Raw genomic sequence first — 14506 nt, 5'->3', positions numbered from 1 at the left:
CCCTGTGACATCACTGTGAGAGAGACTTGTGTATAACTTCTGAGTTGAATGCGCTAGATCCCACTAACTCTCTACTCAAAGTGTGTACACCTGGAGCTGTAAAGTAAAATTCTAACCATTATGGATTGTAGCCACTGAGCACATGGAACCATACACATTGGCAATCCTCTTGAATGAGCTGGGAATCATAATCAGTCCTCCAGGACCTGCTACTGGTGGAGACACTTAAGTTCCTGACAAAGTGACCAAGCAAGCTGGCCATGTGCTGATTTTTTTGTTTGTTTCCTTTTTTGGTACTGGGGATCGAACTCAGGACCTTGTGCTTTCGAGGCAGGTGGTGGAACCACTGAGTTAAATCCCCAGCCTGCTGATTTAAATATTGGAGATGAACAGCTAAGACAGGGACTTCACAGTTAGCTAGCTGGTTGTTTCTAGGCAGGCTAGAGGCTATTTAGGGTGACAAGATTGGCCGACATCATGGCCTAACTACACAGTGATTGCACAGCCAGAATGTGCTTCTAAAACACTCACTGTCATAGTGCACACCTGCTCAAGAACTTAAAGCGGGTCCAGATTGCTCCCACTCCACAGGTGAACATGTCTGCCTGGCCTCCAAGGCTCTTTTTTTTTTGTATCGGGGCTCAAACTCCGGTCCTTGTGCTTGCAAGGCAGATGGTGGAACCACTGAGCTAAATCCCTGGCCCCTCCAATGCTCTTCAGTACCACCACAACCTAGTAAAGCAAATTCATGTCATTGTTCCTTAACATGCCTAAGGTAGGCTGGTCCTGACACTGCTCACGCTGCTCCCCAGGCCCACTCATCCTGGGGCCAGAGGGGTGGCATCAACATACACAGGAAACAGCAAGAGATGTGGCATCAGGCACCCTGGCCAGGGCCTAGCTTTGTTGCTGTGTGACTGAAGCTAAATTACTATGAAACCACATTAGACTGCTCATTAAACACAAGAGCCAGACCATACATCAACATCCATTGTCTCATGATTCCCTCAACAACCATGTGAGACAGGTGCTATTGTTTGGTTTTTTGTTTGAGACAGGGTCATGCTATGTATAGTTCAGGCTGGCCCTGAACTATGTAGCCCAGGCAGCCTCAAACTCACAGTGATCCTCCTGCTTCAGCCTCCCGAGTGCTGTGATTACAGGCATGCGCCACCATGCCCAGCTGACAGGTGCTATTATTTCTATCTCCTAGATGTTAAAACCAAAGCTTTGGGGGACAGGGATTTAGCTCAGTGGTTTCACTGCCTGCTGCCCAAGTGCAAGGACCTGAGTTCGATCCCTGGTACCAAAAATAAATAAATAAATAAAACCAAAGCTTTGGAAGTCATTCATTTAATTCTACAAACAGCAGGTAAGAGTTAGGGAATGGGAATATAACAGTGGGCAAATAGAGAAAGAGAAAAGAGGGAGGGCAGGGAAAAAAAGAAGCAATTGACCTAATTTACATCTTTAAAGATCTCCTTGGAGCCAGGTTTGATGGCACATGCCTGTAATCCTAGCACTCTGGGAGGCTGAGGCAGGAGGATCACAGCCCAGTCTGGTCAACTTAGCCAGAACTTGTCTCAAAAAAAATTTATTTTTTAAAGGGCTGGGGATGTAGCTCAGTGTGAAGGTCCTGGGTTCAACCCTCAGTTCTAGAAAAAAAAAATATTGAAGACTGGATGAAGAACAGTCAAATGTAGAATAGGGCAGGAATCAAAGGTTCTATTTTGGTCTTTTAAAGTTTAGATACATAGGAGCAACCCGTGTGGAGATCCCGCAAGGCAGTTGTACCTATGGCCCTGAGCTTAGTGCGGAAGCTTGGGGTTACTCATCAGCATACAAATGGGGTTCAAAGCCATGGCATAGGGAGGGATCACAGCATGCCACCCCCAATATGCCACTGGGGCACAGGGTTATTTTGAGCAGCAAGCAATTGAGAAACAGCAGATGCAAAAAAAAAAAAAAAAGTTCTTTATCTTTTTGTATCTGCCTAAAGGCAGGGTATAAATTTTCCTCAGCGAAGGTGTCTCCTCTCTTGTCTCCTGTCAGAAGAGACTTATCTTTTTGTTTGTTCCTTGCTTTGTTTTTTTAATGCTAGAGATTGAACCAAGGGCTTCCCATATGCTAAGGATGTGCTGTACTGCTGAATTACATCTCCAGCCCTGAAAATGACTCCTCTGGATTTTTTTTTTTTTTTGCTGTACTGGGAATTGAACCCAGGGCCTTTACATTGAGGTACATCTCTAGCCCCTTTTAAATGGCTTGAGACAGGACCTTGCTAAATCCCTAAGTTGCCCAGGTTGGGCTTGAACTTCACATCCTCCTGCCTAAGCCTCCTAGAGTGCTAAGATTACAGGTGTGTACCACCATGCCCAGCTGCAAATGACTCTTAGTCACTGGAGCCACTGTTACATAAGTGGAAAGTTGGCATTTCAATGGAAGCATAGCAGGCACAGGGACACAATACAGAAAGCAAGCACCAAGAAAGTTGAGGTCTGCAGGAAATAAAAGCTGGGTTACAAAAGAAATGAGGGCCTAAGGAAGACAATGGGAATGTCAGAGCAGGAGTGTTAACAACTGCAAATCTGCACTCACAGGATTATTGTACTGGGAGCCACAGAGGACAAAAACTGAAGGGCTGGGTAGTGGTCAGGTGAGATGCTTGCAGCCAAAAACTTCGAAGGCAGTGCAGGTGATGTAACGGCAAGGAAACGGGTAGAATCGAGTCAGCAGGTGGTGGGATGGAGAAAACATTGCTATAGAGGAGACGATCAAAGAGTCTGGGTGGTGAGTGGGTCATCTGCAGGGCAATGGAGAGGAGCCTGTGAGGTGGATGTTGGTGGACAAGCAGGAGAGGTGTGCTGGCCACCCGTGTCAGAGCTGCGGCTGGGTCACCGGTACTCCCTCCCTAAGCACCATGTGCACTGTGGGCTCTCCTGCCAATGCGACATGAATGACATATACCTGCCCCTTGCGCAATGCACATGGAGGAGATTCTTCACAAGGCAATTTTCATGGTAGGCACACACTGCTCCCCTAGGCACAGCGACTGCCACCAGCTGCCCAGTGCCCTGTGTATGGCTCACCAATTAGATGTTAGGAATGAAGGCTGCCTAGGGACTAGGGGCTTAGGAGAAGGTGGGCATGGCAGTAACTTGGACTTCACCAGGGCTGGTTCCCGACACACGAGTGTATCTCACTGTGAATGCACTGGCTCGCCTGGCCAGGTACAGAAGGTGTGGAGGGAATCCCTCAAAATGTGAAACTTCCTTTCACAAAATGAATCATCAGCTGGTTTGTTAAGTGGAGGTTTTCATATTCCACTTTTTCTTAAGCAGGTGCCTAAGTAGAGTTGAGACTCTCAGCCATTCACTGAAATTTACACTTAGTCCAAAAATATTTCTGGAGCCCCTGGCATGTGCCATGCTTGGTGCCAGGCCACTGGGTGGCAGAGCAGAGACCAGAGAGACAGGGTCCTCATCTTCCAGGAACTCAGTCTGGCAAGGGGAGGCAGATGGTAAGGCCACACCAGCAGGCACATGCCATACAACAGGAAGTTGGGGGCAATGGGAGGGTAAATGGCAGGGTTGGCTCTATGTCCTATGTCCAGTTGAGATGGGCAGGGCCTCTTCTCTGCCTGCCACTGCATCTGCCAGACCTCCTTCAGGATTGGTTCCCATGCCATCTCAGTTTCCTCTTCAGATTTTCCAGGTTAGAAGAGGTTCCAACAATCAGAAGCTACTTCCAAGCCAGGAATAGTGACTCAGGCTTGTAATCCCAGCAATCAGGAGACTGAGGCAGGAGGATCACAAGTTTGAGCATGGCTTGGGCTATATAGTGAGTTCAAGGCCAGCTTGATTACATGGTGAGACTGTCTTTTAAAAAATACAAAAAATACAAAACAGGGCCAGGGATTTAGCTCAGTGGTGCCATGCCTGCCTCGTAACCACAAGGTCCTGAGTTTGAGCCCCAGTACCGGGGGGGGGGGGGGTTACAAAACAAAATAAACAATAGCAACAAAATCCCACCCTGCTTCAGAACTCCCCCCACCAGAAGCGCAAACCCACTCAGCACCAGCAGAGTCCTGTGCCTTCTCATCTCCCCGGGCCTGGGCTGTCTTTGCAGCCCCTCTGGCAGGTCCTGGTGTTAGCAGCTAACCAGGCTCCCAAGAGGCACTCACAATTCAGAACATTTGGCTGCAGGGAAAGAGATGGTGGCCACTTGGAAAGGATGCAGAAGTCACACAGAGTGGGACTTGGGATTTGCGTTGGTCTCAACTACTACTTTCCAGAAAGCTGGGACAGCCGATTTCAGTAAAAGCTTCCTAAGTATTTCTGGAGGCACTGGGGAGGAGCTGGACTATGTGGGTGGGAGTGGCTTTTCTTGGTCTGTGGAACTGCACTGTTACTGATGAACCTTCTGTCAAGTCTGCGAGCCAACATCTCATTTCCCTTCTGAGGATTGTGTGCAGGGAAGGTGAGGGAGGTGGAACTTTGGGGTGGTAGGTAAAATCCAGCAGGGGCCCCAGGGCTGGGGATACAGGGCAAAGACCAGGGCCAGAGGGGGAATCTAAGTCAGTGGGAGAAGTGGGACCGGAAGCCAGGTCTCCTTGTCCAGAACTGAACTGTTCCCATTACTCAGGGGGTGACAAGGGCTAAGGTTTGGTCTCATCTGGTTTGGATCCCTCCAGGACTCTGGCTCAGCCAGCATCCTTACTTTGGCACCTTCCCAGCTGACTCAGAGCTATGAAGACAGCACCATCAGCCAGGGGAGCCCCAAACGGAATGACCTGGCTCAACCAGTGGCCCAGTGGTGGGGGTGGTGTGCAGCCAGGCTCAGCCATCAGGACGCAGAGTGGGGAGCAGAAAGTCAGGAGTCTCCTGGAGGCTCCCCTGGGCCTGGATTGCTCAGGTATCCTCCAGCAGCCTGGCCACTAGGCATATGATGACCAGACACCTGCTGTGTGCAGAGTGTGGCACTCCTTGGCTGACAGAGACTACTCAGAGGATCTGTGGGGAGAATCTCCCCAAACCAGCCCACGGGAGGCAAAGTCCTGAGGAGTTCTTGTCTCCAACCCCTCCTTGCTGCTGTGACTCTGTAGTGAGGACCTTTTGGCTCTGCCTCTTCATGCCCACTGCTGCTGCCCAAAGATAAAGCTGTGGGACCTCGGGCTAGGGGGTTCCCGCTCTGTGCAGCAGGTCCCCTCCCCACAGCTCTGGGGATCTCGCCTGCTCAGCGGCCTCCTCTTGGAGAGACCTGGCTATGAAGAACAGAGAGCAGACAGGTGGGCTTCAGTGTGCTTTTGCAGGCTGTGAGGAGCACAGCACAGTCAGCTCCCCAAATGGTGCTTCAGCCCCTGATGACACTGCCCCCCAGTTCTGGCGGACCCCTGACCGGGCCCTGGTTTTTCCCATTGACGTCTCACCAATTTAGGGAGAAGAGAGAAGATTCAGAGCCCCACCCTTTGCTACCACTGACTGACTTGCTGTGTGATACCAAGCAAGTCACTTAACCTCTCAACCTGTCTTTCATCTGTGAAAGGGAATGCCGACTTCTCTTGCTGTCCTAGGGTTGTGGGGAGGTTTCTGGAAAACACAGATAAACTGGCCACATGACACGTGGCAGGGAGGGGAGTCAGTCCGTGAGACAGTCAGTGATGCTCCAATTATCCCCCGCGCTGCCAGGACACAGGCCCTGGCTCCTGGTGCGGTGGTGGGGTCTGAGAGGGGAGATGCTAGCGGACCCTGCAGCCTCTGCCCACTCCGAGCCACTCCTACCAGGAAACAAGCTCTGGTGCTTCCCCTGTCCAGGGGTATGGTGCTGGCCCGGGGTGGAGGGTACAGCAAGCCAGTTCCAACCCCCAAAGGGGCCGTGGGCTGCAGAGCACCCTTGAGCGCCTCCACCGGCAGCCTGACACCGGGACCTGTGGGGCACACTTGGCAGGGCCTGGGCTCAGCCAGCATGGGGTTTCTCTGCTGCTCTCCGTTCCGGGGCCTCCTCCTCAGCCCAGCACTGCCATGAGCTGGTTCCGCTGGGAAACCAGAGGGTGTCAGGGTGCGGCTGCCCAGGGCTCAGGGCAGAGAAGCACTGGGGGGCACTGGTCTGCCTGGCCACTCGGTTGCTGTCATTTGCCAGATCTCTGCCATAGTTAAAGGATACTGCACACGTGGGAAATGACCAAGATGTTCTAGTTGAGGACCAAAGAGAATGCATCTTAAAAAGCACCTTGCAGGCCACTTCTGTAACCACACAGGACAGCAATGTGCTGAGACAGGGCATAGCAGATGCCCCGCTGCAGGGTGTGGTGATCTAGACAGCACGGCACAGGGTGGCGTGGCCAGGCCTAGAGTAGTCAGGGAGCACCTTAGTCTCCCCCCGTGCCTGGCCCACATAGCAGCAGGTCGTGCCCAGCTCCAGGAGCTGTGCTAGTGCAGGTCTGCCATGGCCAAGCTCCTCTAACCCCTAAAGTAACCCCATGGGGCAAGAGGCACTGCTATCTTCACTCTAGAGAAAGATCTGACGCCAGAGAAGTGTGCCCCTCAGGAAGTGGCCGGCAGTGGCAGGGGTGGTATGTTCAGGGCACATACCAACCCACACTGGGAGATGGGAATGTATGTACCCCCAGACATGGGGATTTCAGAGGGGGACCCGGGCACTCCTTTCTCTAAGGAATGGGGAAACCGAGGCAGCAGGTGGTGATATGTCCTCCCCAGAACCACCAGCCAGTGGTTCATAGAGCGATCTGGGAGAACAGCGGTCTGGGCATAGCAGAGAGGACATGAGGAATCAGAATCCAGGTCCCACCCCAGACCCACGGCCTAGAAAGCCACTTGATAACAATACTCGAGGTGACCTGCTGGCTCAGGCCAGCCTAGGGACACTGCATAGCAGCCCTGCCCTTCACACCTGCAGCCTGTCACTGTGAGCACAGCCACTGCACACTGACACTGTAAAATCTGAAACTGCAAGATTCTGGATGCCTCACCAGAGTCACTAGGGATGCATCCCCAGGTGGACTGGGGCCATTGTTGGGGACAAGCCCTGCTGAGGTGCCCAGAGCTTAGCAGGGCTGGGGGCTGCCCCAGCGTGCGCAGCAGGGGACACCTGCTGACCGGGCCAGAACATCTCCCCTCAGCCACTGGCCACTAGAGGGGGCCCGGCTGCCCCTCAGGAAGAAGTAGGCCTGGCAGTTGGGTAGGAAGCGGCAGGGCCTGGGGTCCAACTTCCTGGACTGGCGCTTATCTCAGCAGTGGCAGTCAAGAGCTGGCTTGGGTGAGAGCCAAGAGGTTTCAGTTCCTCCTTCTCCTCCCCACACCAATTAAGTCTTCTCAATCCCATGGAAAGGGCGGGCTCCTGCCTCCCATCTCCCCCAGCCCTCCGTGTACAGAAAGTCCACATCAGAGGCTAAGGCTTTGCCAGGCCCAGCTTCCTGGGGCTCTACACATCCTGGGCTGCTGGCTGTGGTCTGCACCCCAGTTCTGCTCCTGTGGAGTAAGCAGAGCTGGACAGAGGCAAGGGGAGGGCCAGAAAGCTTGGGGATGACCTGAGGCCCAGGGGGAGACCAGTGGTCTTTGGCTGTCTCTCAGCTTCCCCTGAATCTAGCTGGGGACAGGGACACTTACTAAATACTACTCCTAACATGAAGCCTTTCCCTGTAGGGTGTCTCCGCATCACTGGCTCCCTTCACTGGCCATGGGGTGCCAGTGCCTCCTCTCCACAGCCTCCCTTTCCTCCAGAGCAGATAGCAGAACACTCTCCCCTTCTGTAGGCCTGGGTACCACATGGGAGAACCAGGGGGAGAAGTTGGGAGAGCTGAGGAAGCAGTCTGCCCTCAGCACTGGCTGTGCCCAAGGGCCCCAGCCTTGAACAGCCTAGGTCTGATTCTTGCCCCATTGAGCAGTGTGTGTGTGTGTATCCATCTACCTTCAGGAACACCGACAAAACTTTTCCAGGGCAGAGTGAGAGCTCAAGCTAATGCCCCCTTGATGTGCTGAGTGACTGGGCAGCTCCTGTGCCCTCTAAGCCTTATGACTGTGGGGAAGGAGTTCAATCAATCTTCCCCAGGCTTGTCTTGGAGGAGCAATAGGGCCTCAGAAAAGCCTGCAGAGAATGGATGCATGGAGGGGTGCCCAATGGCCAGGGCTCCTGCCTCTTCCCCAGGCACAGCAGCTTTGCTACTGTGTTCTGTAATGGTTGCCCATTGGGTTTTGCTGGCAAATGGACTGTTTGGAGAAAGTTCTGGAGGAGTTTTATGGTGCTTCCAGCCGGAATCCCTAGGGATGCACCTTTGTTCCATGTGGCCCATTTCTGGGCTATTCAAGACTAGAAGGCCTTGGGTACAGTCAGTACTGCTTCCCCAACTTCCCCAGCTGGCTGGGCTCAGGGAGAGTGGTGAACCATTCCTGGAAGGGAGCCCAGGGAACAGGAGGGAAGAGAGCCCAGGCACCTTGTCTCAGTTTCTGCTGACCTGGCAGCTTCCCCTCTCTATTCCTCCCTCCTTGCCCTTTTTTCCAAAGGTAGCAGCTCTCCCTAAAGCCAGGGTGGCTAAAGATGCCAGAACCACCGGCTTGATCAAGAGGCAGCTTGGCACCCAGATCTGAGAGTGATCCTGGGGAAAACCAAGAGGATGCATGGCTGTTTTCATGAAACAATTAGGCAGGTAGCTGTCCAACCTCTTCGAGGCTCACAGGGCAGAGGTGCAGCTGGGGAGAGACCACACAGTCCCTCCGGAGCACTGGCCCCAGGCACCAGGAAGACAGGAGTCTCACTGACTCAGCTATTTCACTGCTGGAAGCTTGTCCCAGGGAGATACTACAGAAAAGGCCATATGCATAAAGATGATCACTGTGGCATTACTCAAAATAGCACCAAACTGGGAACCTCCACCATTTGGTGGAGGACTGAATTACAGAACATGGGCTAGATGGAGTACTACGCACCCACTGAAATCTGCATGCAAAGGCTGTCTTGGAAACACAGAATCAACATTGATGATAAAGCATTGACAAAAGGGAAGCAGCATGGCCCACATCCATTAGTTTCCTTTCTTTTTCCTATAAAAAGTATAATAAAAAGGTGCAGGGGAAGCTACCTTGAAATGAAGAGTTCTTAGGGCAGTGGTTTGATGAGCTATTTGTTCTGATTCACTGAAATATTCCCTGGGTGTTTACCCTGTGCTGGGACTGGTGCTGGCACTCAGGATGGAGCATGAATGGAAATGCACTTCCTGCTCTCCATCTCCCGCTTCAAATCCAGCGATACATTTTTCTCCCCTAAATGTCCTTCAAGCCTATCACAGCATCATCTTTCAATAAAAAAGTTACTGCGAGAGAAGTCAGAAAGAGCATGCTCCCCTCCTTCTGGGTAATGTATTTCATTCCAGGTATTGGAGCCACCATCAGCTGGGTCACATACATGTTAGAGGAAAACCGAATGCAAATGAAGTAGTGACATTTCAGTCTTATAAAGTCTTAGTTTCCTCTGCAGCAAGAGCATTTAAAAAAAAAAACTCATGCTGAAAACGAGGAAAAAAGTTAGGACTTGTTACTAATCTCGTGGCTGAATAATTAAGTGTGCCTAATTCTGAAAGTAGCAAACTAAATTATGCAGTGCCAAAAGCGACAACTCTCATACCTACACCATCCCATCTATACCGGCATGGTTTTAGCTTTACAGCTAAAAAATGCTGCCAGAAAACCTAACAAAAGGAAGCAAAAATATTTCTGTTTCTATCGAGCTGCCATTTGAAAAAGACTTTTAAATATGTTCTCCCCTATGTGTAAATCTGACAGCAGATGGATAATTAAAACCCCAGTGGAGCACTTCCTTTTAATCTTTTCAAAGTAAAACAATAAAACATCCTTTAGGATGTGAAATGATGGATTAATACTCTTTAGGTTGTTCTGAATACCTCTGAGCCAGAGTGCTGCCTCCAAGAAAATTGTTCGGAACCAGAACACAAACCTCTGTCTTCCCCTTTGGTTCATGTGATCACAGAAGATGTATATAGTGACACACCAAAGGCCACACACATGCATATCTGACAAGCTATGCTTGCCTTGGATGTTTGTTAAATGGATGAATGAATAAATGGACCCATTCATATTAAAACAAAGTGCATTTCAACCCTCAGGGAAGGTCACATAGCATAAATGGAAGAAATAATAATTACCCAGGGTTTCAGTTCAGGGTAAGCAATCAGTATGAATAATTTTGAGCATCAAATAAGTGGACTTCTTATTTTGCTTGAGCTACTGAGACTAACTTTCTATACAGCCTCAACTATTGCTAAATAAAATAGTCACAGGCAAGTTCCCCCACTGGGTCTCTGCCATGTGGATACACTGTGTCTACATAACTGCAGACTGCCCAGCTCTGGAGGTGAGGCCCCATTCAAGCGAAATGTCAGGACCAATACGCTGTCTCATTATGATAGTCCCTGTAACCTTGAGCACACAGAGCCAAACTAACCTTTCCATATTACTTTTATTAGTTGAAGGCCTGTCCTGGCCCTTTCTTCCCTCCCCTTCACACAGGCTTATCCAGAATTTCAAGTGTGTGCACACACGCATGCGCACACACACACACACACACACATACACACAAAGGTAGAAAGTGGCTTCTGTCCTTGGACTTGGTTTACCAAAATGTCTTCTACCTGTGAGTGCCCCTGCCTCTGACTTTCTTCACCCTGGCTCTGGCCTGCACAGTGTCCACAGCCTATACAGATGCTTCTGACCCATCTCACCTGTAAGATCTGTGTGGCCTTTCAAGTCTTCTCTGGATTGAATCAGTTGCTGGCCTGACAAGTTCCTGCCCTGGTGTCAGGCACACACCAGATAGACACACACCCCTTATTAAATACTTAAGGCTCAGACAAGAACATGTGCACTGATTGCATGGAATTGGTAGAAAATACAAGGCATAATTTGGCTTCTGGACCTATCTGACCCCTCATTAACTGTATGACCTTGGACAAGTCCCCTAATGCTGTGTCACATGGGCTTGGACCAAAGGTTTCCCTTCCTAGTCTAATCATCTTTAGCAAGGATGGCCAAGATATGTTGCCCATAAATGCTGCAATCCAGCTGTCCATGTTGGGGTATGTGTTAACCTTTGCCATACAGACTAAGTTTTAACCTTTCAAAATATAACACTGGACCTGACACACACAAAAATATATCATACTTATGTCTTTTCTATGCTAAAGACTAGATTAATCAATTTATCTGGGCTTACACAACACACACACAAAAAGAAATATCCTGTTTGATTAGGCAGTATAAACAGTTGAACCAAGTTGTTCTGGTCTCCTGAATTCCACACTGCTGTCTGAACTATATAAAACTGAGTACCTGCTAATTTTCCTCTTCAGCGGTGAGGCGGCAGATAGAGAACCCTGACTGCCCATTTTGGACTGAGCTTTCGCTCCCTGAGCTGTTGAATTCGTAAAAGCATCAGTAATAATAATTGTCTCTGCAGTCTCAGGACATTTAAGGGGAGAGAACTATGTAAGCAGAAGAGAAACTGACAGATACAGGTCTTTACTTTAATCTCATCCAAGTGCATTTTACCAAGAGAAGGTTGAAATGGTAATTGTGGCACCTGGGGATTTAGTACAATGTATCTCTTCACCAAAGTGACAATTTAAACCACTACCCCAGAAGGTGGGCACCTGGCAGAGATCTTGCTGCTCCTGTGGCTGCACTGGTACCCTGCACAGGGCTGGTTCAAGCTGGAGCTGTTCATGAGCTGATTTGAATGTTTTCCTATAGACTCTGAAAGCAACGTGCTGGGTCATTCATAACACAGCCACATGCTTCAGTGTAGCCCTCCTACACTGCTTGCCTACATCTAAAAACACAAATCAAGAAAGAGAACATAGTTTCTTTCCATTTGGCTAAAAACAGCCAATCCTGCCAGTAGGTTAAAGGCAGGGGCATGGAATAATCTTCCAACATGCCGAATTGATTTTGTGTGCAGAGTTGAGGAAGAAGCTTTAGAAGCCATGACTAGGCTCAGAATCATTGCCTCGGAGGGAGTACTGAACCCAAGATTGATGGGAGCTCTTCACAGAGGCACAGAGACCACAGGTCACCCTAATGGGGTCCCATCTGGAAGGCCTCAGAGCCAGTACAGGAAGAGGACACTGCTGACAGCTTCCCCTTTGTCCTATGGGTTGCATTAGGAACTTAGAGCACATCACTGGGAAAAAGAGGCTTGACCACCCAACATGCTCACAGGTGTGGCTCCAGGTGAAAGACAGCAAAAGGGTGTGTGGACAAGAGGCAGAGCACAAGTCAGTGAGGCACTATGAATGCATGATGTCATCCTCCAGGACTAAGCATCCTTAGTACTTTTAAAGTACTTTAAAAAAAACCTCTAGTTGCTATAGCAACTTGATGCAGCTCTTAAAAGGGGATTTGTTTTTGAGGGGGTCATTTTATATTTTCAATCACCATAACAACATGATATAGCTTTTAAAGGGTATTTTTATCCAATTTGTGTATGCTTTGGATTGAGGCCACATTTGCCTTTTCTATCTCAAATAATCAGATCAAGCATAACATATAAAAAGAATCATTGAAGGGAAGGAAGCCCTTTCACAGATTGCACTTGTCCACTCTGAGAGATGTCTCTAGCTGTTCATCCTACAAACGGATGCAACCACACTCTGGGCCTCCAAGCAGCCCCATACAATTAGTCGGTGCCCCAGGAACTGGGCCGGCACCAAAGTACCCAGAACCCACCAAGGAAAGGCGTATCTAGCAAATTCCTCACTCCTCAGCCCAGTAAGCACACTCTGCATCCCAAACTACACCAGCAGGAGACAGTGCCTTGGGATGACTAGTTGACCAGTCACGTTTCTCCCACACCAAGTTCTGACAAAGTGAAAGCTTGTATTTCTCTGTCCTCTGTACAGGTGAATAAAGGGGGAGATGGGGCTGTTTCACAGGAGTCCAGGGAAGGGGAAGGGGTGTGCCAGGCAGGAATGCAGCAGAGGTAGGGTGGACACACAGCAGGGTGGTTCCAGAATCTCTCTCCAGGAGGGGCTCAGAGGCCAAAAACGAGCGAATAAAGGGAAACATGGGGACATTCTTCTGGTTTAAAAAATTCTTTATACCAAAAATGATGAGAAGGGGTAATGGAGAATGTAGGGGAAATCTCCCTGCTCCTGGCTACCCCTTGACACCACTACTGGAAAAAGTGGCTAAGGAACAAAGAAAAGAGGTCAAGAAATTGGACGAGAGGCTGGGGTGTGAGGAGGAGAGAAGCCCGGCAAAGAGCTGCAGACCAGGCTCTGGCTAACAGGCTTTACGTGACGAGGAGGAGGAAACTGCAGGAGAAGATGGTGGGAAGGAAGTCTGGAGAAAGTGTTTGGGGCAAGTGGTCACCCTACCCAGAGTAAAGGCCACCTGAGGGGAAACGCAGGCTGAAAGAAGAGGAAGAGTGCAAAAGAAAAAACAAGGACTCTGAGAGTAGGGGTAGGCAAAAGCTTTCCAAGTCATCCGGGCGACCACGCTGAGGCCAGGACAGGGGTGGGAAACCGGAAGGAACCAGCGGTCCCTGAGCCATATCCTCACAAATCCTCTTGCAGAGAGACACCGAGGCGCATAGAGGTTAGGACAGGCGCCCGGACGTTCTGGAACGGGCGGCCGGGATCTGCCCATTCGGACACCGACGGGTGGGCGCCCGGAGACGGGCAGCTCAGGCCACCTCCCGTGAGAAAGGCCAGGAGAGAGAGAGGGGCAGGAGGAGGGGCCGCGGAGAGGAGAAGCGAGGCAGTAGTCAACTGGGTGCGGGAAGGGCAAGGAGGGGCCGGGCCGCGGGCAGCAGGAAGGGCGGCGAGGGGAAGGGCGCGAAGCGCACCGCTCACCTATGGTCGACACCACAGTGCCCACGAAGTAGAAGGCGCCCGGGAAGTCCCAGCGCGGGCGCAGGGCGTCAGCGCGGACCCCGGCGGCCAGCGCGGCCTCGTAGTGCCGGAGGAAAGCGCGCAGCTCGGGCTCCGCCACGCCGTGCGCCGCGCTGAAGTTGCGCAGCGTGGCGCCCCAGCGCGCGCGCGCCTCCGCCTCGCCGGGGCTCTCCAGTGCCGAGAAGACCGTGGCGCCCGCCACCAGGTAAAGGCCGATGAGCGCCGCCAGTAGCACGAAGCGACCGGTGTCCTCGTCGAGGTGCGAGCGGCGGCGGCAGCAGCAACAGCAGGAGGGGCGCGGCGGGCGGCGGCGGCGGGGCGGGGGCCGGGGGCCGCGCGAGGACATGGTCCGGAGCTCAGCCGCAGGGCTGTGGCGGCGCGCGGGGCCCGGGCCGCGACATCCCCCCGCGGGAGCGGGACGCGAGGCGAGCCCGGACGAGGGCGCTCAGGGCGTGGGGCCGGCGGGCGCCCCGGCGGGGGCGCTCGCCTTTGCGCCCCGACGCCTCGCTGGCCCCCGCGACTCCCGGCCCGTCGCCCTCGGGCGCGGGGCTCCGCAGCTAGGCCCCTGCCGCCCTGTGCCCGGCGTCC

The 14506-nt window shown here is 51.7% G+C and overlaps 1 protein-coding gene across 1 annotated transcript in view; it reads right to left on the bottom strand.

The window, feature by feature from the left end:
• The window catches only part of Kcnk12 (potassium two pore domain channel subfamily K member 12), a 41874-nt gene extending 27610 nt beyond the window's left edge, over positions 1-14264 (bottom strand). The window contains exon 1 of the mRNA XM_004839409.3: positions 13880-14264. Coding sequence (XP_004839466.1) covers positions 13880-14264 — 385 coding nt within the window. The remainder of the gene's footprint in view (positions 1-13879) is intronic.
• Between the last annotated feature and the right edge of the window lie 242 nt (positions 14265-14506).

This window comes from Heterocephalus glaber, unplaced genomic scaffold (assembly GCF_053883595.1).
Source record: "Heterocephalus glaber isolate CG9 unplaced genomic scaffold, H.glaber_assembly_v1.0 deba00001457, whole genome shotgun sequence".
Taxonomy (NCBI): Eukaryota; Metazoa; Chordata; class Mammalia; order Rodentia; family Bathyergidae; genus Heterocephalus; species Heterocephalus glaber.
This window is presented reverse-complemented; position numbering and strand designations above follow the sequence as displayed.